Raw genomic sequence first — 23,708 nt, forward strand, 5'->3', positions numbered from 1 at the left:
AGTTCGTCACAGCCAGTCGTTTGCTTGTTAACAAAAAAGGAGGTTCATGGAAGAGCCTCTACAAACCCTCTACATTTATACACGTCGGACAAATACATAACCGTAATTGTCCAACTCAGAATCGACATAATTGACGCAAGCTATACTTTATTGTAGTTTTAACATGGGTAGGCATTATATTCGTGTTATTTTAGCTCTCACTATCGCTCGGCAAAACTAATCACGAATATAATGCCTACCCATGTTAAAACTACAATAAAATATAGCTTGTATCAATTATTTCTCAATTAGGAAAGTAAAACACTGCTTTTCTAGAAATCCTTCTCCCTTAATACAAATAAAAATACAAAACAAAGGGAAAAAAGATACCAGAGTGACATTCAAACTGACAAGTAGACGATGCACTGACAATGTCATGGCACAAAAACAAAACAAAAACATAAAACAAAAACAGCAGACAATCAAATGTCCAAAAACTAAACTTGGAAAACTAAAAACTGAGCTACGCAAACAAAGGCGACTATGGTTACCTGCAAAGTCGCAAAGGAAAGTGTATACAACAACATAAAGACAATAAATGCACTAATATAAAGAAATTTCATTATAAACTGTTATATAGAACAACAAGCTAAGCAGAGTTAAAGGAGTTAGAAAAAGAGTTATGTTATTACATAAAAGGAAACTATTTCTTTATAGGAGTTAATAGGATGATTTGATTGTGAAGGTAAATCGATGGCGACTCATACTAAAGTTTTGCCCAGTTTTGAGCATAAATTTATTTTTACCTGCTCTAAGACTCAAATAGAATGTAAACACTTATATACATTTTGAATCCGATCAAGCGGTAATTAAGAGTATACATACGATATGCAATAGAGGAGAGAAATATTCTTTACCTGTTTTGAAGCTTTACCTGTGCACACATATATTTTGATTCCTTGTGGGTAGTATTACAGTATGTATTATCCTATTGATGTCTTTTAAAGTATAAAAATTAAAGTTTCGGTTCAGTAAATACCTACAACAGTATTTTCGACTCAATAAGCATCCATACATTCGGTAAGCAGGAAGTTTTTAAACGACAAACATTTGTAGTCATTATGGTTATACTCGGTAAGAAAGAAATGTTTAATACAATTTTGAAAATAATCATTGTTTACCGATATATTTTAATATTTGTTCAGCCGCTGTATTATTTGTAAAAAAAGTTTAATACATATCAATACACAAATCGTCTAACATGACAACAGTTTATTGTTTATTGTTTAACTGATTTTATTCAACAGTTAAATTGATAACTTAAACTAAACTGTGTAAATAGTTTACGAATTTTACTATGACCTAAATTATTATCATGTTTGATTCGAACCAATGGTCACCCACTTACAATGATCGTTACTTTTTTTTCAGATTTTTAGCAATCAACATATTTAATATCAGTCTATGAACAATAATAATAACCGACTCAAATCTGTTTTTTGTTTTAGATACTTAGGATTTTCTACCTCATGCATAGTTTACCGTAAATGTATTTGGCAAAACGTTTAGGAATGTATGGTCCTCAACATGCTCAATGTTCATCAACTTAAATTTTGTACTTCAGTTTGATTTTTTAACAAATTTTGATTCAAGCTTCATATCTGGCGCAAATACAAAATTTCAATCCTGGTATATATATGATCATTGTTTTTTACATACAAGGGATCTTATACAATTACTTGTACCGGAGATTTACAGTAAGTAAATGTTTACCTGTCTGAATTCGAATCATCATAATAGAGGTTTAAATGACTAAGGAAATCTTGAAATTATAAATATATATATATATATATATAACCCAACAATGTTAGATCTGTAAATTTGCTTTCGCAAATTGTTGGTTCTTCCCTCGCCGGGATTCGAACCCATGCTACTGTGATATCGTGACACCAAATCGCCTGCAGTGCAGCCGTCCCGCTAGACCACACGACCACCTGGGCTGATCTGTAAATTTGCTTTCGCAAATTTTTGGTTCTTCCCTCGCCGGGATTCGAACTCATGCTACTGTGATATCGTGACATTAATTTGTAGAATCCTTTACTATAGATAATTTAGCTGATCTGTAACAATAACATCTTCATGCCTTATATATCATGTACTGTAGTACGCCGCTAGATTAAAACTGACGAGGAAAGGTAACACACGGCCAGCGAAAGCTCTCTTTTTGAGAGCCCAGGTGGTCGTGTGGTCTAGCGGGACGGCTGCAGTGCAGGCGATTTGGTGTCACGATATCACAGTAGCATGGGTTCGAATCCCGGCGAGGGAAAGCAAATTTACAGATCTAACATTGTTGGGTTAATGTTTAGACGAGTTGTATATATATATATATATATATATATATATATATATATTGTAAAAGAGGGACGAAAGATACCAAAGGGACAGTCAAACTCATAAATCTAAAACAAACTGACAATGCCATGGCTAAAAATGAAAAAGTCATACAAACAACAGCACACACGACACAACATGGAAAACTAAAGAATAAACAACACGAACCCCACCAAAAAACTAGGGGTGATCTCAGGTGCTCCGGAAGGGTAAGCAGATCCAGCTCCACATGCGGCACCCGTCGTGTTGTATATGTGATAACAAATCCGGTAAAAAGTCTTATCCGGAGGTCACATTCAGGAAAGGGAAGGGGATTGTAGTTACGACGTTAAGAACATTGTAATTACTCAATGTTGACTTCTGTACCCCTATTTTGTGACATATTTAGCTCACCTGGCCCATAGGGCCAAGTGAGCTTTTCCCATCACTTGGCGTCCGTCGTCGTCGTTGTCGTCCTTCGTCGTTAACTTTTACAAAAATCTTCTCCTCTGAAACTACTGGCCCAAATTAATCCAAACTTGACCACAATCATCATTGGGGTATCTAGTTTCAAAAATGTGAGGCGTGACCCTGTCAACCAACCAAGATTGCCGCCATGGCTAAACATAGAACATAAGGGTAAAATGTAGATTTTGGCTTATAACTCTAAAACCAGAGCATTTAGAGCAAATCTGACATGGTGATAAAATAATCTATTAGGTCAAGATCTATCTGCCCTGAAATTTTCAGACAAATCGGACAACCCGCTGTTGTGTTGCCGCCCCTGAATTAGTAATTTTAAGGAAATTTTGCAGTTTTTGCTTATTATCTTGAATATTATTATAGATAGAGATAAACTGTAAACAGCAATAATGTTCAGCAAAGTAAGATCTACAAATAAGTTACATGAACAAAATTGTCAGTTAACCCATTAAGGAGTTATTGCCCATTATAGTCAATTTTTAACCATTTTTCTAAAATTTTAGTATTCTTTTAAAAAATCTTTTTCTCTGAAACTACTTGGCCAAATTTAACCAAACTTGGCCACAATCATCATTTGGGTATCTAGTTTTAAAAATGTGTGGCGTGACCGTGCCAACCAACCAAGATGGCCGCCATGGCTAAAAATAGTACATAAGGACGAAATGTAGATTTTGGCTTATATCTCTGAAACCAAAGCATTTAGAGCAAATCTGACTGGGGATAAATTTGTGTATCAGGTGAAGATCTATCTGCCCTGAAATTTTTAGACAAAACATACAACCTGTTGATTGGTTGCTGTCCCATAATTAGTAATTTTAAGGAAATTTTGCAGTGTTTGGTTATTATCTTGAATATTATAATAGATAGAGATAAACTGTAACAGAAATAATGTTCATCAAAGTAAGATCTACAAATAAGTCAACATGAACAAAATTGTCAGTTTACCCCATAAGGAGTTATTGCCCTTTATAGTCATTTTTTAACAATTTTCATAAATTTTGTAAATGTTTGTAAATTTTTAGAATATATTTTCCACTGTAATTACTGGGCCAAGTTCATTATATATAGAGATAATTGTAGCAAGAAGAATGTCAAGGAAAGTAAGATCTGCAAACATATCATGATCATCAAAACACAATTTTGTTATGAATTTATCTGTGTCCATTGTTTAATATGCACATAGACCAAGGTGAGCGACACAAGCTCTTGAGAGCCTCTAGTTACCTAGTGTGGCTGTTTGTTTTGTTTACAGATCGGTGTCATTATAATGGCATTTATTCGACTGTCATACAAGTGCAGCATTTCGATTTCAAAATGATAGTAGTGATTGCCGATTCTCATTTATGTTCATATTTCATTCAGCAGTTTTTATTACATTTATTGATGTACACAAGTCATTTCTTTTTCTTTTAAAGCAATTGGATATTTTACATTTCGTCATTTTTCATATGGTTTTCCTTATTCAACTGAATGACTTATCGATGTTATTTGTACACAATATCCGTTTGTTATTTGTAAAATTTGTATCAACTTCCTTGTCTCAATGAAAATTCATACAATTTTATTTCAGGTCACATGGAGTGCCTATTAGCTGTCATATATGTAGTGGTTTCTTTCTGCAAAAGCAGTGAAGGTATTATAGTATTATAATGATAACAGCGAACAATTCTTAAGCATGCATTAATACGGATCAATCCTTTATAGTTGTGAGTTTCAGAATTAATAATCTGACATTCTTTATCTGTATGGTCAGTTTATGTCTGTCAAAATGATTTAACTTTCTTAAAATTACTGTGCAATAAGCATGATAAGGTTAAGCCAATTTACAGTACTTTATGGATAAATACAAAAGGCGCAATACATGTTTATTGGCTTCAATAAACAAACACACAGTCTTTTTATACCTCTAACGGTCACATCCGAATATATCATTCTGTATTTGAAACTTAATCTTAGGTGTGTCCTATAGTACAATTAAATAAAAGTATGCTATTCCCTTGAAACCGTTCATGTGTTAATGAAAACATTGAATTATGTTGATTTTTCATCCCACATGATCGTGAAAGATCACGCAACGCATTATTATAATAGAGAAAGACAAGGCGTGACCAGACTTAATAGTCAGAAAATAATATCTTTTTACCTATTGATAAACTTGCAACTGATTGAACAACGTATATAGATAAGTTTACAAATTAATAGAAGGACCTTCACGAGCGTAACATGTAGGAAATAAAGGTATATATGTATCATTAAATGCATATGCCTTGGAAATATATGCCTGTGTACGCAATCATTTTTTACGGGTTATTACTTTTAGGTATGTGAAAGAGGGACGAAAGATAGCAAAGGGACAGTCAAACTCATAAATCGAAAATAAACTGACAACGCCTGGCTAAAAATGAAAGAAAACAAACAGACTAACAATAGAACACATGCAACAATATAGAAAACTAAAGAATAAGCAACACGAACCCCAAGTAAAGTGTCGTTCGTGCATACATATTATGACAATATTATTATTTCGTGGCTGCGCCGAAACAAACTAAAAAGGTGTTTCTAATTAATAGTGTGTTCCGTCTTTTTACAATAGCTACACATCATTGTGCCCAACTTAGCAGTACTTCGACTGTGATTCCCAGCTGTAATTTAAGCGATTAAGTTCTGTCCTCTACCTTTCAGAATTTTACTGAATATGACTTGGAATGTCTAGCGATATCATACCCTTTTCAGATCGTGTGTGAAAAATTCAGCTCTGGGAAACGTTCTAGTAAAATTCAGGTAGAACTATCTACTAACCGCCAGTATTTAGACAATAATATGAGTATGCAACGTTTAAACACAAAAAATTCATCATCTACAATATCGAAAACAGCATATGTCATTAACTATTTGTAATTAATGGATAACCATGAATATACCATAACTTGGATAGCAGGTCAAAATAATATCAATGGAAATGAGATGTGTCAATACTTATGCAAACAAATGTCATTGTCTTTCATGAGTGGTTATTCTTAAACTACTCCCAAATTTTAATAAATTGTTGACGCTATTGACGCCGACTCGGTAGTATAAATATTAATCTTACCTGGTATACTACTTCTAAACAAGGACAGGTAAAAATGTAAATTAGTATTCCAAAAAATGTCTCAAACAAACCAAAACTGAAACAGTTCAGTCGTAGAAATTCGATCTGACGTCACATATAGAGTGTTAATTTGACTAAGGTACTAGTCTTGATATATTCAGAATTCTAGGGAAAACAACATCAACATATTAACGTATGGTCTTTTTAGTATCTATCCGAAACTCATTCATAAACCATGTGTATGCCAGTACTGATTTGTAAGACCAACAAAGATACCAGTGCAGACAGAATTAAATCAATAATTAATTGTGTTTTCCTTAATATTCTATATGTTTTATGTTTATTTTCAGTCAACATATCATTTCACATCAATGAAACTACATGGATTGGTGCGGTAGCATACTGTCAATCTATTGGCGCTGTAATTTATAGCGACGAAAAGGATATAAGAAGTCGAACGGAGTATGAAGTTTGGACCGGGAAATACAAAAGTCTTACCCCATGGGTAATAACATGGGGTAATTATGAATACAATTTAAAAAAAGTAGTTTGCTAGTACTCTATTAAGTATGTGTTGACTGATTTTTCTCTTTTTTAATCACCTTTCTGTCTAGTTGAAAATATTTTTTCATGATTAGAATATAAAACTAAAGCGCCATATATGTAGCGCTATAAACCAGTTTCAATCCACCATTTTGTACATTTGAAAATGCCTGTACCAAGTCAGGAATATGACAGTTGTTGTCCATTAATTTTTGATGTGTTTTGTTATTTGATTTTGCCAGGTGATTGGGGACTTTCCGATTGAATTTTCTTTAGAGTTTACGATACGAAGAAAATCAGTATTTGTCTTACTGCATTTTGTCCGTTGTAAATATCATATCTTATTATTTTTTTTGTTTTCATATAGGCTAATATTACATTTAAAAACATGAGTTTAAATATGTTTATTTGACAAGTTTAATGTTTAAGGTTGTTATGAAATTAATCCAAAAAAGGTATTTGAGGTACCACATGGTAATCAAGCAGAATGTCAGGGAATATGTATGGCAACAGAATTTTTTGCAGTTGCGGTAAATATCTATTTCGCTTCATTAGACGGCACATGGTGAATACTGAATGCTTCGAAAATATAAAATAGTATATTTATGATTCATTTTGTCATCCAAACTTACCCAAAAAAAGGACTGAGTAAAGTTCAAGGAGTAATTATCATAATTTATTGCATAAACAGTTGATGATGAAAAGTCATCTTTAAAAAAAAAGAATACCCAAAAAGAACTAAAACAAAAATATTCTTAAAATAGATCTGTGAGGATAGATTATTGAATTAAACTATTTTAAATATTCTAGCCCAGAAATAGCAGAGTTAAAAATTGTCTTAAATAAAGTCAACAGCATCATACCGTTGTTCAAAAGACATAAATCGATTGAGGGAAAACAAATCCGGATTACAAACTAAAACCGAGGGAGAAACATCAACTATAGCATGAAAATAAAGGACCAACATAAACATCGAAGCGCAACACAATACTATTCAAGGGTTTACAAGCCTATATGTTACTTTATATGTTCTAGAACAACTGTCTTAGCAGATTTAAAGAAATTTTAGAAGTTATCTATTTGCAGGAATGTCAAAAAATTAGATTTACTGTTTTGGATAGTGATATTTTTACCTTTCTTATGTTGTGTCTGAATTTGTTCGGTTTGTGTTGTTTATTTCAATGAAAGTACTTTTACGAATACAATGTTGGATTTAAACAGTTTTTTTAGCTAGCTCAACCTCCATTGTGTCCGCAATTACAAACCATTGTATCTTCCTGTATTGCAAACGTGTGCGAACAGTGTATTTACCACAAAGTATAAAAAGTGCTTTGACTGGCGAATAATTTTGATGTGAAGAAATAAAAATCCTATCACTAATACAGTCTTTTCACAATCATGTTCACCTTAAAACGATTACATGGAAATATGTACATTATATATTATTAAAAATTATTTCTAACTTTAAACAGCAAACAACATGCATGTGTTTACAACTGGCTGATTTGATAACGGACAAAATCAAAGGTCCATGCAATTGCAGTAATTGTATTATAGTTCTAAGACGTAAGATTTTTTTTATGTTATAACGGATTCGTAATTTTACTGACAACGTTATGTGTATAATAAAGCATCAACAATCAATACACTTCGTTCAGATGCATTTGAACCCATGGTTATATGATATCATGTCACTACAACCCGAACTGTACAAAGAAGGCAGTTCAGAAGCAACAGTAAGAATTGCAATATTGTTCAATCCATATTTAGTATTCTGAAACTTATCAGACACAGTTGACCTTAAAGTAGATCATCAGAATTTTCTTATAATTTGACAAAATGAAGATTTTCCTATGCTTTTTTCAAAAATATAATAAAAAGTATGGGTCACCGTGCTATTTTGCAAGCTATGAGTCGTTGAAAATTGCCTAAATTTGGTTAGTTTGTTCATGAAAAAACACATAACAGTGCATACAAAAATTTCTATGAGATAGAATTTTGAAATAAATTGTGAGAAGATAGGTTTTATAAAATGCTTTAAGAAAATAAAAAGAAAACATGGTGTCACCGAACTTGTTTTCTTGCCACAAGTAAAAATAAAAAAATTCCCTATTAGCCAAGTATAAATTTTGTGCTAAAAGAGTTATCTCCCCTTAAATGGCTCATTTGAAAAAAAATGATTTTAAAAACTAAAGAGGTTGATATTTGTTTAAATATTTTGAATAATACAATAAATTAGCAAGTTTTCTTTATATAAATAAACAGTCTAACCATTAAATTGCAAATCCGTTTCCAAATTTGCTGATTTGGGCAAATAACTAGACCGATTTTGTACTGTGATTGTACAATCCAAGATGGCGGTATACCATGAATCTACCTTAAATGTATTTGGCAATATTAAAGTACGTTTTTAGTTATCCTGCGTTAATTCTTTTAAATCTTCGCCTTTCAAATATCGTCTTTAAACATTCCCGATGAAGGTAAATCCTTTCAGTTTGTAATTACAGACAAATGCTTTTGGCGAATAAAACTAATCTTGTTTTGTTTTCATTTTTAATCATAGAAATTTCTAATCTTTACAAATAGATTGTTTATTTTACCTTCCAGTGACAGTATGCGAAATGCAACTCATATGAAAGTTAGTTCAGCAACATTTAAGATCTTAAACAGATTAAAAATATCATGTTTTACTTATAAATAACACATTTTTAATTTAACCTGAAAATTATATCAACTTATTAAAAATGAGAAGTGATTTTTTTTATGAAATCGTAAAACTTTATAAAAATTTAATACAAAAAAAAACCATTTTAAATTCCTCTAAAAATTAATCTTAAAAGATGGACGAAATATACCAAAGGGACAGTCAAACTCATAAATCTAAAACAAACTGACAACGCTATGGCTAAAAATGAAAAGGACAAACAAACAAGAGCACACACGACACAACATAGAAAACTAAAGAATAAACAACACGAACCCCACCAAAAAACTAGGGGTGATCTCAGATGCTCTGGAAGGGTAAGCAGATCCTGCTCTACATGTGGCACCCGTCGTGTTGCTTATGTGATAACAAATCCGGTAAATAGTTTTATTCGGTAGGTCACATACATGAAACGGAAGGGGATTGTAGTTACGACGTAAGGAACATATCCGATATCATTTGTGAAACGGTTATTCCATAACGGTCAACCAACTCGTGATGGCATCCGTAAAATTTACGAAGGGATGATTTCAACTTCACCATTTGGAACTCTTGGTTTAATAGCTTCCTTGTGAGCAGCAACCCTCTATCAAGAAAATCATGATAGGAAATGCAAGCACGGAAATATCGTATCATTTGGGAATTATATACCCCGTATGCAGGTGCTGCTGGAATGTTGCTACTTAGAAATGGAAAGTTCACAATTGTAAAGCTGAAATCATCTCTTTTGTCGTAAAATTTTGTTTTCAACCGACCCTCATTGTCAATTTCTAGATGTGAGTCAAGATATGAGGTACTTGACTGTATCTGTAGTATCCTTTATCTCTTGCTCGATTGGATAGATGCGTTCCACATAGTCATCAAATTTTGAATTATTTAGTGAAAGAACATCATCTATGTAGCGAAAAGTAGAGTTAAAGGATATTGCTAACTTCTTATCTTTCTTCCTAAGAAGTTCCTGCAAGAAGTCAGCCTCATAATAATAAAGAAACAAGTCGGCAAGTAGAGGGGCACAGTTTGTTCCCATTGAAATGCCGACAGTCTGTTGAAAAACACGTCCTCCGAACGTAACAAATATGTTGTCAATTAAGAAATCAAGCATCTTGATAATATCAGTTTCAGAGAATTTTTTGTTCGAATCAGAGTGATCCTTTAAAAAGTAGGATTTATCTCTCCCTAAGACAAGATACTTGTATCTACGTTGGCCATTCTTTTTTACGAAGCAAAACAATACCAACTCTTTCATTTTGTCTTTTAGTTTGGAATGTGGAATACTAGTGTAAAGAGTAGAAAGGTCAAATGTTTTAATACTGTTACACGATGAAAGAGAGTTATATAATTAGATTGTATGTACTCTAAAAGATCTTTGAAATTTTTAAGTATCCATATCTGATTCACGCCCCCTCTAGAATAGGCAGTTTCACAATAACTTTGAAGCCCGTCTTTGATTGCTGATAAAATAGATGTTAATAATTTCGAAAGAGGTTTCGTGGAGCACTTGGAAGACCCAGCAATATACTGTTGTTTGTAAGGACACTTATGTAGTTTAGGTATCCAATATAGTGATGGCAGATCCAGTTCTACATCTTTGGTTGAAATTCCAAAGGAACACAGAACAGACCTATGATTATCCAGGATTTCCTCTTTGGTAAGTGTCGTGAGGGTATATGTTAAGTTTCCAAGTGAATTGTAAATACCTACTTAACATACATGTATATTACAAGAAGAAGAAAAATCGTATTGATGGAATGTAAATAAAAATCTTTGTGATGTATATCAAACAAATCATCAATAAATGAAAAATTTCAAATAACTAAATATTTGTCCTTATGTAAGTAATTTTTTATGAAACCTACATGTTATGCATCACTGAAGAGACATGTATTGTCGAAATGCGCATCTGGTGCAGGAAAATTGGTACCGTTAATGTTATTATTGAATAACATCAATGAACATTTTTTTTCAGAACGTTTTTTCAATATTCGTAGAGGCACGAGTTGTGGTCAAGGGGACAGCACATGTTTGTGTATGGCAGCAGTTTGTAAGGACCAAAACTTACAACTGACTTCAGAGCAATGCCTTACACAATATAAAATACTATGCGGTAAATTGATTACTATTACCCAATTTAAATGTATTATTATTTTATATTAATCACGATTAAATTAAATGTTATACTTTGGTGTGTAATACCGAACCTATACATAAACGCATGGACCGCTGATTTTTCAATTGCAATGTTGAACAACGTTTTCAATGATAATTTGTCAACGGCTTAACGTATTCGCTGTATGAACCCTATCTTTTGCAAAACTAAGTTGTTGATTCTGTATTATAAGAAAAATTGCCTTTTTGGACTGTTTTTTCTGGAATTTTTACATTTCCAGGATAATCTCGAGGTACTACAAGGTATACTTGTCTTTGGTTTAATAAATTTGCATTATAGGCTGGTCGTGACGCTTTTAAAAACATAGTAAAGGAGAAGGTTCAAAATATAGCAGTTTTAGAAAATTGTGAAAATGTAATCTTTAAGCTATATTTTGGAAAGAAAATGCTACTGCTACATAAATATGAGCTGTTTTTGACAATCGTGTTCTAGCATCATTAATTAAGTCATGCTGAATTACTGAAATCTTCAAAATTTTGCCATTTTGGTTAATTTTTAGACGGTTTCCGTCTAAAGTGAAAGTGACCGCATTCGTGTTCATTCATAATATTTAAATGTAAGTTGTATATGATGATAATAGAAAACATATATAAAGGTTTAGGATGAATACGGATGCGGCCACTTTCATTTTTGACAAAAACTATCTGAAAAGTGACGTTTTTTGGCATATTTGATAGATTTTTCAAATTTAAGCTTGAATCGGAGCTTTTTAAATGACTCAATTAGTTAAAATCTTTCACATAAAGTAATTGAATCAATTGAAATAGACACTTAAGTGCTTAAAAAGTGTCCAAAAACTTTCGTTAGATGAACCTGAAATTTGAGGCCAAAATCGGCCCTTACCGGACCTACTCCTTTCAAGGTTAACCAATAGCCAAAACAATTATCCAATGATTAACACTCGATTTCAGCAATAATCAATTTGTCTACATCTATCCTTTTTTGCGGTTTATAATCAAATTAGATTGTTTCACTGAATATTGTCTTTTAATTTTCTTCCTGTTTAAAAGTATGTTTCAAGTAATGTTGTTTTTGTTTATACACAAAACATTGCTGCAATCGTAAAAAGAGAAAGAGTGGTGAAACATGATATGAATAAATACAAAAAACAAATCATGTCAAATGAAATGGTTTCTTTTTTTTTAAGCAAAACAAATTATCGCTGGCCCTATACTCATCTTCTTTTTCGTCAATTTCAGTTGTAGAGTAATTGACAATAAATAAAGGACACTTATTATAAACGTACACTATGGCAGGTTAATCGTGAAAACGATATAAAGAAAAGGCAGACAAATTGTCGATGAACTTTTGGATTATAGCTCTACATCTTTTATATAAGCTTTGGATTTTACATATTTTGGCCACGAGCATCACTGAAGAGACATTATTTGTCGAAATGTGCATCTGGTGCAGAAAAATTGGTACCGTTAATGTTATTGTATTAAGCTACATACCTTCTTTGATTATAGACGTGAATAGCATTATGCTTAATCATTTTAATACAAATTATCAATCATATACAGATGATCGTACAGAATATCCATATGGAGGATATGGTAGTAATTTAGATGCAAAGATATTTTGTAACAATCAGAACTCATTTGTGCGATGGTATGAGCATTCAGATATTTGTCCTAATGGAACTGAACAACACTGGACAAGTGGTATGAGAGAAGACTATGGTTACACAGTCAAATACACAGGTATCAAAATGAAGCTTACGAACAATTCTTTTTGAAAGCAAATACGTTTTACCTTACAACTTTCAGAATGAAACTTAAACTCATATGATATTACAAAAACTCGAATATGTATCATTTTCTTTGATTGCTAAAGTGTAGTATACAACACGTGTACGTGGATTTTTTAAATAAGACATCTTTTATTTTATCTTAATCAGAGGAGAAATATCATGTTAACACTAACAATTGTGCAACCACACAGAGTGAGTACAAGATAGAACCGCAATGAGAGAAAAGAAACAAACGAAATGCAGACGATCGAGAAGTTCCTTTTAATTAATTCTGAAAATAAACACAACAATCATTAATCATTTCTTATGACACATTTGAGTGGGCATGCTTGGACCATATGTGCAAAATATACATCGTTTTATTGCAGAATTTATCATTATACTCATGTCGCACTTTTCATGCACATTGTAAGGCAATTAGTTCAATGATGAATGACAAAATTCCTTAATGAGTCTCTTTATTCATGTTATTGTAAAAAATGCATTTAAGTTACAAGTGCACATTTAAAACTATATACATATTTTTTTTCTGAAAATCATATTACAATGTATGCATAGTATTTAAATTTTAGTTTTAGATACTATTAGTTACACAATTTTCTGATGACCTATACATTATACGATATATAGAGTCAGAACATTCAATATATGTAACGAATAAATCTTACCGACTATCTTTACATGTGGTGTTAAGACTTATTTAAATCCTCCAACATCTATTTCTTCGTCTGTTGAAACCTTAGTGATCTTCCCTCAACACCGTGTTGTTTTTATAAAGGGACGTAACACCACTTCTAACCGTGTATTAAAATCAATCACGCCTAAATATAGTCGGTCACCACGCAGTTGTTTTTAACCAATCACATTCCTAGAAATGTTTAAGAGATAAGATAATTGTTTATCCAGAACTAGCTATAATGAAGCAGAACGTATATTTGAACAACATGCAATTCCATCTGAATATACCTTTGATTTGATTGGATAACATTTTGTCTTATACAACCAGAGTGTACATATAACTTTTAACAAATGTCGGAAAAGTTGGTCAAATCTATACCAAACGCTATGTTGTAACTTGCTCGTGTAATTCTGTAATAAGTTGCTAAAATAAAGTATAAACATGTTATCTTTTGATTGATCCAATTGATTTGTCATCAAAATAAAGGAATGTAAATGCGTCTTTTTACAAATCTGCTCGTGTATCAATCTGGTTTGAATTAGACAATTAGAAAATCTTTCTTGAAGCAAAATAAAAGAAAAGACATATCTGCAACCTGATTAACTTGTGAACAATGTTTGTATTGATAATGATCAATTCCATGAATTATAATTTCACCAAAAATCTCAAAAACTAATAGCATTTTGTTAAATATTTTGTTTTAACACCATGCAAAACTAATTGTCTACATGGCGCGCATAAAAGAACATGCATATTAAATATTGTCCTTGTAGTTGGTTGTCTTATCATACAGTTTAATTCCAACAAATGTCGTCGCTAGCTTGTATTTGTATACTATAACGACATCGCTTTAGAGCTCCGCCCACTGCCAGACTGCTTTTGTGATCTGCTGTTGACGTGTATTGTATACACTTTTGTGTGCAATAGCAGAAGCATTCCAATGACGTACATGTATTACTTGTTTTTATGTGAACCTTTGATTAAATTGAGTTCTGTTTGTTTTCTAGCATTTTTTTTTAGATCAAATGATCAATATGAATTTAAAATGACAATATTTGTTTTCCATTTTCAACAGAGCCAATATTCAAGTTTAAACTTAATTATGTAACACACAAAACTAACCATAAAACAAAAACCAATATCAGTGAATGTCACAGTCATTTAAAAAATCTGAAGCATATGCCAATTGTGTCTTAAATCGCACAATGGTTTTTTTTTCTTTTTATTTCTGAAATAAGTTGATTTTATTTTATATTAAAGCATTAATATTGTGGACTATACAAAAATATTTTCCGCGTACCGGTCATTAGGAGATTGTGTGGGTTTTTTTTTTTGGAATAATACAAAACGGTCCTCAATAGAAAATTGAATTATAACTGAAATATTTTTAGTCATACGTTATTGCCAAAAAATCTGTCCTTGAAATCAATTGTAGAATAAAGACAATAACCGTTTAATAATTTTCTTTCAATATCTACATGTAAGTTCCACATGTGATTTTTTTTTTCTTTTTAGTTAACATTTTTTTATTGCGACTCAACATCGTTTTATATCTACAATGAGTAAAGCAAAATCTTAACATATTACTTGGAATATAATAAAAGTATTTAAATTATTGTAAACAGTCAGGTGATAAAAATGTCAAAAGTATTAAATACTGGTTTTGATTTGTCATTGATATGGTTATATTTATAAATTAACTTTTTTTTGAATTTTGAAATACTAAGGCTTTTCTACCTCAGGCATAGATTACCTTAGCTGTATTTGGCAAAACTTTTAGGAATTTTTGTCCTCAATGCTCTTCAACTTCGTACTTTATTTGCCCTTTGCCCTTTTTTACTTTTTTGGATTCGAGCGTTACTGGTGAGTCTTTTGTACACGAAACGTGCGTCTGGCGTATATACTAAGTTTAGTCCTGGTATGTATGATGAGTTTATTTACAACCACTGAGTCGATGCCACTGCTGGTGGAGATTTATTTCCCCGAGGGTATCACAAGCACCAGTAGTCAGCACTTTTTGTGCTGACATGAATTGTCATTGATATGGTTATATTTATAAATTTACTGTTTACAAATTTTAGAATTTTGAAATACTAAGGCTTTTCTACCTCAGGCATAGATTACCTTAGCGGTATTTGGTAAAACTTTTAGGTATTTTGGTTCTCAATGCTCTTCAACTTCGTACTTTATTTGACCTTTTTAACTTTTTTGGATTCGAGCGTCACTGGTGAGTTTTTTGTAGACGAAACGCGCGTCTGGCGTATGTACTAAATTTAGTCCTGGTATCTATAATGAGTTTGTTTACAACCACTGGGTCGATGCCACTGCTGGTGGAGATTTATTTCTCCGAGGGTATCACAAGCCCAGTAGTCAGCACTTTTTGTGCTGACATGAATTGTCATTGATATGGTTATATTTATAAATTTACTGTTTACAAATTTTAGAATTTTGAAATACTAAGGCTTTTCTACCTCAGGCATAGATTACCTTAGCTGTATTTGGCAAAACTATTAGGAATTTTGGTCCTCAATGCTCTTCAACTTCGTACTTTATTTGACCTTTTTAACTATTTTGGATTCGAGCGTCACTGATGGGTCTTTTGCAGACGAAACGCGCGTCTGGCGTATGTACTAAATTTAGTCCTGGTATCTATGATGAGTTTATTTGATATTAAATTTTAAAAGAAAACGAAGTAAATTGTTTCCAAGCAGATGCTTATAATGATTTAAATTGGTTACAAGTAACATACATTGTTATAAGTATGCATTAATGATATGATAGCAAGGTGATTCACATACGAACGTAGGTAAATTTCAGTAATCCAAAAAATCAATATACATTTATTATAATAACTTGATAATCAATATGTTAAGGCATTTGTGTAAATATTTTTCGTTTATATCATTGCAGATGAAGTATCAAAACTAAATCCACTTGAGTGTTTTAGAGTAACTCATTTCGATACTGTTGGAATGGGATATGTTAAATGTGACAACGTGTTTCCTTTTTTCTGTAAGTCTGGTAAGACGTGTTTAATGATGTAATTCGAACTCAAAATTCTATAAAAAAACAATAATGTTGTTTCCTTTAGGGATTGTTGGTAGCTCTTGTACGATTGATATGAAACACTAGTCTATTTCGTTTCACAAAACTTTTTGGTGGAATTAAGTATTTATTTAACATGTTTAATGTGTGTCAAAAAAGTGTTCAATAAAATATATAGGTACATTTATGTGTTTCGAATAAATTTTGTTTTGCATATGCAGTACACGCCAATTTGTTATCAAATTTACAAACATTGTTGTACAAATATGGGGAAATGATTTTATTCCTATTGAGAAATCTGTCCGTTAGTTTCCAAATACGCAAAAATAGCTCCTTCTTTTATGAAAAAGATTCACGACTTTTTTTCATTTCTTACGACTTTGGACATCAGTCATTTTCCAGTAAAATTGACGAAATTGCGATTTGCGTCTTTGATGTACTTATTTCTTACTAGCTATATCAATGAACATAGTCTCATTGGCTTTCATACCACATCTTCTTTTTTTATAGTTATTGTTTTTAACTTATTGTTTTACATAAAAGTATTTTTCATTTTTAAATGCGTATTAGGGATAAACATGTTTCTTAAAGATGTAGCAGAAAGCAGAAACATGACATATTTGACATTCTTAAGAAATTTTAAACTAAACAGCTTATAGAAAATATTCGTTTTACACCTTCTTTTGTAGATAAAAACATACTGAGATCGACCCTTTATCGTGTTTATCTTTTAGCTGAGATATTGAAAGATACTTTTCGAAAAACTTATTATTTTTTCGGGTTTTATTTTAATTGTATGCGACTGTTTAGCTAGCAATAAAACTAGGTCATGCAGGTTCATTCCACCATTTTCTGCATTAGAAAGTGCCTGTACCAAGTCAGGAATATGAAAGTTGTTTTCCATGTGTTTGATGACTTTGAGCTATCGATTTTACCATTTGATTAAAGACTTTTCTTTTTAAATTATCCTCGGAATTCAATATTTTTGTGATTTTTCTCTTTATTTCAGAATACTATTTATTCTAATTTTATTCTGATGTGACCTGGGATACTGAACAATGACTATTCCAACGTATTAACAAATAAAAAAAAGTATGTAGAAATGGGGTGAATAATCGGAGTTTTCTTTTCTAAACAGGTATCAGCGTTTATGAAGATACTACTTCAACAAGTCAGTTTAATGACAGCTATAACATAGCAGGTAAAATACGTTTCATTTATTTTGAATGTCTACTACACAACTTTTTAAATGATCTGGAGAGTTCGTATCTCATGCCAAAAATGTTAACCATCTTTGAAATATCAATGGTTTCTAATTTTTATAGAGGTATGGAGCCACCTTTTCAATAACTAGTTAATTGGTAAATTTATGTTATCAATTTCATTTTGCATAATTTCATATACAGCTTTTCTTACTCGGACGTCCTTCAAACTGAGTTTTTCTTTGCATATTGTATGTAATGGCGATTGTTGGTCATGCATGTTTTTTGTTCATTTATATGTTTCGAAGTTAAGTCTAACATATGTAACGTCTATTTTAATGAACTTTTTAGTTTAGGGTCTAGTAAAAGCCCGCCTTCGATTGCGGGAAAATGTTGCAGATCCAGTGCTGACTTTGGGATGTGTTATGTTCTTTGGTCGAGTTGAAATCTCTTTGACCGCTTCCCTGTTGTCAATTTCACACTGTTTTGGACCATAATACTTCTACAGTTGGAACTTCTGTTTGAGTGGATTCTTACTACATGTAACATTAATGCTATGATTGTTTGCTCGTGTAAATAGATACAATCATTATATTAAATAACGGATGCGCGCTTTGGGTATTTAATTATGTTCGATGCAACGGTAATTTTAAAACTAAAAGGATGTTGCGGCATTGAAATGCATCAATAACATAAGTAAAAACTTAATCTCGATTAATATCCAATTGTTAGAAATTTACCAGTGACGTTTTTTTTTTGTGGCGTGGATACATTTGTATGACACCCAGTTTTTAATTCTGTTAGATTGTTGTGGGTACTGTCACTGTCCGCCATTAATTTAAGGTATTCGTTTTTATTCTGTGGTTATCATGTCTAATTGTACTATTATATGATGAATGTATTTTTGATTCTGTGTGTTTTGAGTATTCTTGCATTTACTTTTCTGTATTCCTGTCATGTGATGTTGCAATTTAAAGGGGCTCGAGGGTATACATTCATTTCTTTCATATATATATTGGATTTCTTTACTTCAATGAACTTGATCATATACTTAATAGAAATATAATAAAACAATAGTTTATTTAAACTCACAATCTGCCTTCGAAAGAAGCATTCATTTTTGTTAAGGTAGTAATTTTCTCTTCAACTAATAGGATTAATAGATGTAATATCGAAATACAAGATAACTAAATTACAGAAATCGCTAAACTTTTACGATTTATTAGTTTAAGTACAGCTTATTTGGAAAAAAAAATTAAAAGGTCAACGATGAGTTTAAAGAGATTTTCCATTTTTAATGCAGAAAACAATGCATGTTGCACAAAAGGGAGATAATATTGAGCTTTTTCAATGATATAAAGATTTTAAAGTCATCTGGGGCCAAAACGAATCAAATTTTTAGGTAAATGTTTGTACCATATCATCAAGTGACAACTAAAATAGTGTAATAAATAGAATTTGTAATAAACAAAATGTCTAAATGTTATTGAAATTGTGCTGTCGAGCCTCCTTAAACCATAAATTGGTTATACCAATGATTTATTTGTCTATAATTTTTCTCATGAAACGAAGAAGGGGTCCAGGATGCCAAGTTGTATTTGAGTGTTATATTCAACATTGTCATCAAGTGCGAGGTTTGGCTAGACACAAAACGTGATTCAACCAAACCATGTGTTCATATAATGTCCTGTACCGTAAAGTAATATGTCAATTGTTATCTGAAAGTTCGTTTTTATGTAAGTTACTTTGTCGTGTTTTTTGTTAATGTTCTAAACACTTCCGTGTTTCTATTGTATCGGTGTTTACCTCTTATAATTGATATGTTTTCCTCGGTTTTAGTTTGTAACCCTGATTTGTTTTTCTCTAAATCGATTTATGACTTTTGAACAGCGATACACTACTGTTCCTTTTAATTTTTAAGTGATAGTGTTGTTTTAAATTAATCACATAAGGTGTGTTATAATTTGTTTTGCTTAGGAGCAATTGGTGGATCGATATCAGCCATCTTGATTATTGCAATTGTTGCTGTAACAAGCATACTCCTATACAGAAGAAGGTCAGATCGTCTTTAGAATTATAATTAATGTGTTTGATGTTTTTATTTCAAAAAATTCAAAAGTTGTACATGTACACATACATGTATTAAACCACATTTTTGATCGATTTTAAAATTATTCATTCAGTCTATGGATGACATATCATAAGAACACATATGTAATATCCTGATTTTAGTATAGAATGTTCACTACCGAATAGATCATTTATTGAAAAAATAGGTTCACAATTAGCTTAAATTGAACACCCAGTTAAATTCCGAGAAAGAAGGTAAATCACAAAAGGATCGTTGAATTATTGAAGGTATTTCAACCCTGCAAATTCCCGTACCATGATGATAAGTTATTTAGAAAATAGTCTGTGATAATAATAACCAATGTCTGAAAATAAATAAATTTCAGACTGGAAATGGGGAATTTGTAAAACAGACAATAAGCGAACCAAAGACAAAAACAGCCGAAAGCCACCAATGGGCCTTCACCACAGTGAGAAAACCCCGAACGCGCAGGCGTGATACAACTGGACCCTAGTTAAACATGTGTATAATGTACTAGTTCAGTGTTAATGGACATCATACTAAATTCAAAAAAATATATATATGGACTAACATTTAAAATCATATAAGACTAACAAAGTCAAGAGGCCCTTGACTTAGGGCAGGCGTAAACGATTTTTATGCGGCGGGGTTAAACATGGTTTGTGAGATCTCAACCCTCCCCCTATACCTCTAGCCAATGTGAAAAAAAACAAAGCAGACAGCGATACACATAGTGAAACTCTGTTTAAACGAAGTCCTAGTCAGAATAGATCACAAAAGAAACTGAATTTTACAATGATACATAAATTAACAAAAGACTACTAACAGTTATTGATATGCCAGCTCCTGATCCCAATTATACTGAGTGTAAGATAATGTATCCATCATATGATTATCAATCACAGTGTTTGAAAGAAAAAATCTTTTGAAACACTGAGGTATACATCTTTTCTAAATTAAACAATTTGATTTGATATATAATCATGATAATGGCACAAATGTATAAAAATTAAACAAACAGCTAATTGTTTTGCGTATCATGGGTTGGTGTAACGTTATTCAAAAATTATGATGAGGTGTTTAGTGGTTACTGTCTTGTATACTAATTAAGATATTAAGATACGGTTCCCTATTTCAGTCTTTTAATTGGTATTGTAGGATACCTTCAAGAACATTTCTATCGTTGAATACACTTGTTAAAGATGAGCCAAGCACAAGTAGAAATGATGGTTATACAGTAAATGCGGCCTATGAACAGTTAAATAAGGCGGATAAAGACCAACGTACACGTGTTCAAGCATATGATCAATTGCATTCTGAACTCGAAGCAGACACTACCCTCAAAACCAACACCAGAATGTCAATAGAAGACGAAAGCAAATACGATTCAATCGAAGAAAAGAAGGAAAAATATAATAATACAGTAACTGCAGAATACGAAAAGTTAGATCTTGCTGATATAGCTCAAATCAAAAACATGTATGATCCATTGCATTATAAACAAGTTGAGGACTCTGATCCGACTAACGCCCGATCAAACACCATTGATTCAAATGATTCAAATAGAACATATAAACCAAGCGGAACCAAAATCGAAACGGATTTAAACGCAGTTCCTTTAGAATACGAACAGTTAGATTTTACAAAAACAGACACAAGCACCATAGCGTATGACCAGCTGCATAATTTACACCCTGTAGATAGAAAATCATCTAATGACCGCCCCAATATCATTATTTCAAGGGAAGAGAAAACTAATGATAAATCCAGCGAGGATAGAAAAATAATGGATACAAGCATAGTTTCGTCTGAATAAGAACAATTAGATATTACAAAAAAATATTAAAACGTACGATCGGTTGCATTTTAGATAAGCCCTCGAGTAGACTGGCGAACACACCAACAATATATACCCCCCAAAAATGCATTGACAATTTTTAACAATCGGGGATAAAAAAAAAATACCATGGATACTAACACATACTATTCGTAATATGAACAGTTAGACAGTGCAGAGACAGATAAAAGCACGAACTTTTATGAACAACTGAATGTGTGATAGACATTTCGACCATCACAACACCATGTTTCAACAGAGGAACTTATATTGTAACGCATACAATTGACTATCAATATATAGAAAATATATCAAATCAGTATGTTTCAGAGGTTGATTTACAATGATTATCGTCGGGGATTTAGTCGCCTAAACATTTGATTTAAAACCATTGTTTTTCGTAAAATTCGTACAAAAATATGTGCAATTTCGTTAAACTTGGCATGTTTTCTACTTTTCGTACAATTACGCCTAATCAATTGGCCCCCTCCCCTGGTCCATCTTGACTCGCACATTGGACTTCCCCTTAGCCATTAGTGTATCGGCATAAATCAAATATTAATCAACATAATCCAGAGATGTTGTAGATAGAAATAAAACATTAGAGAAAAGAAAAAATGCTCAAAAAATAGAACGTAAATGAATATTCAATTTATTTGCTTTATTGCTTAGTATACTATTGATTGATAATTATTACCACGGGCGTACGGGTCCCTCAATTTGCTTTTTACTTTGTACAACTTATAAAATATTTGATTAAAAAAACCCATTAAATGTTGTTAAATGTGTTAGTTACTGATTCCCTTATGCGGCGGTAATTTCTCATGGTGTAACGTTATAGCTTACTGCATCCAGTGTGGATGCAGTAAGCTATAACGCCTCAATAAACTTACATTTACAAAAAGAAGCATTCAATTGTAAAATATTTGTTAAAGCCATTCACTTAAATGCAAAAGACAAGTGTTGTCTTTTGCATTTAAGTGAATGGCTTTAACAAATATTTTACAATTGAATGCTTCTTTTTGTAAATGTAAGTTTATTGAGGTGTATACGCGTTGATTGAAGTACATTTTGTATAGGCGGAAGCGCTTCATTTTTAAAGTGTGCGCGCGGTCAACGCCTTTACACTTCAATGAAATTATTTAAAGAACCATTTACTAATTATAATTACATGTTTTTACTAAGTTCATCAACACACGATTTCTTTCAAGTTTTTCTTTTATTCACTTGTGCACTTTATTCAGGGAGCTCGTGTCATCATGTATGTTACATTTCATTTTGAAGTAAACGTTCATTTCAGAATGACGTGAGATTTAGCCAATCTAAATAACGTATTATAATAAAAATACCTGAAATGTAACCATAAGCATATCGATAACACTGTCATTTCCGTAACAAATGTTACTACACAATGCAGTTGTTACACAATTGTGTTTTTACGTTTGTTAATCGTAATTAATGCACACACAGGTAATACACATTCAGTCTTTTCCCCTTGCCAAAAACAATGCATAGGTATACCTTTTGTATCGTTCCAGTGCACTAACTTTTATTTTTTACAAAGGGGGATCTTGAGTTTGAATAATGTCAAAATAGTCTGTTCAACATGATGAAGATGTGTTTTACATAGACATCTATCTAGACGCATAAGTTAATACTCGTGTAAAGTTATTGTCTCATCATGTAGCTACTTCCGGTACGATAATATCTTACACATGTTTTTAATTACTAACTTAAAGGACTAATCAGGTTTTTATGTAAAT

General features: G+C 31.9%; 1 protein-coding gene across 1 annotated transcript; it reads left to right on the forward strand.

The window, feature by feature from the left end:
- Window positions 1–1,039: 1,039 nt before the first annotated feature.
- LOC139497678 (uncharacterized) lies at window positions 1,040–22,181 on the forward strand. The gene is made up of 10 exons (XM_071285912.1): window positions 1,040–1,113; window positions 4,403–4,465; window positions 6,274–6,441; window positions 6,896–6,996; window positions 7,939–8,032; window positions 12,861–13,040; window positions 16,680–16,781; window positions 17,953–18,015; window positions 19,994–20,072; window positions 21,267–22,181. The coding sequence occupies exons 1-10, from the start codon at window positions 1,101–1,103 to the stop codon at window positions 21,922–21,924; spliced, it is 1,521 nt and encodes a 506-aa protein (XP_071142013.1). The 5' UTR covers window positions 1,040–1,100; the 3' UTR covers window positions 21,925–22,181.
- Window positions 22,182–23,708: the final 1,527 nt, after the last annotated feature.

This window comes from Mytilus edulis, chromosome 12, assembly GCF_963676685.1.
Source record: "Mytilus edulis chromosome 12, xbMytEdul2.2, whole genome shotgun sequence".
Classification (NCBI taxonomy): domain Eukaryota; kingdom Metazoa; phylum Mollusca; class Bivalvia; order Mytilida; family Mytilidae; genus Mytilus; species Mytilus edulis.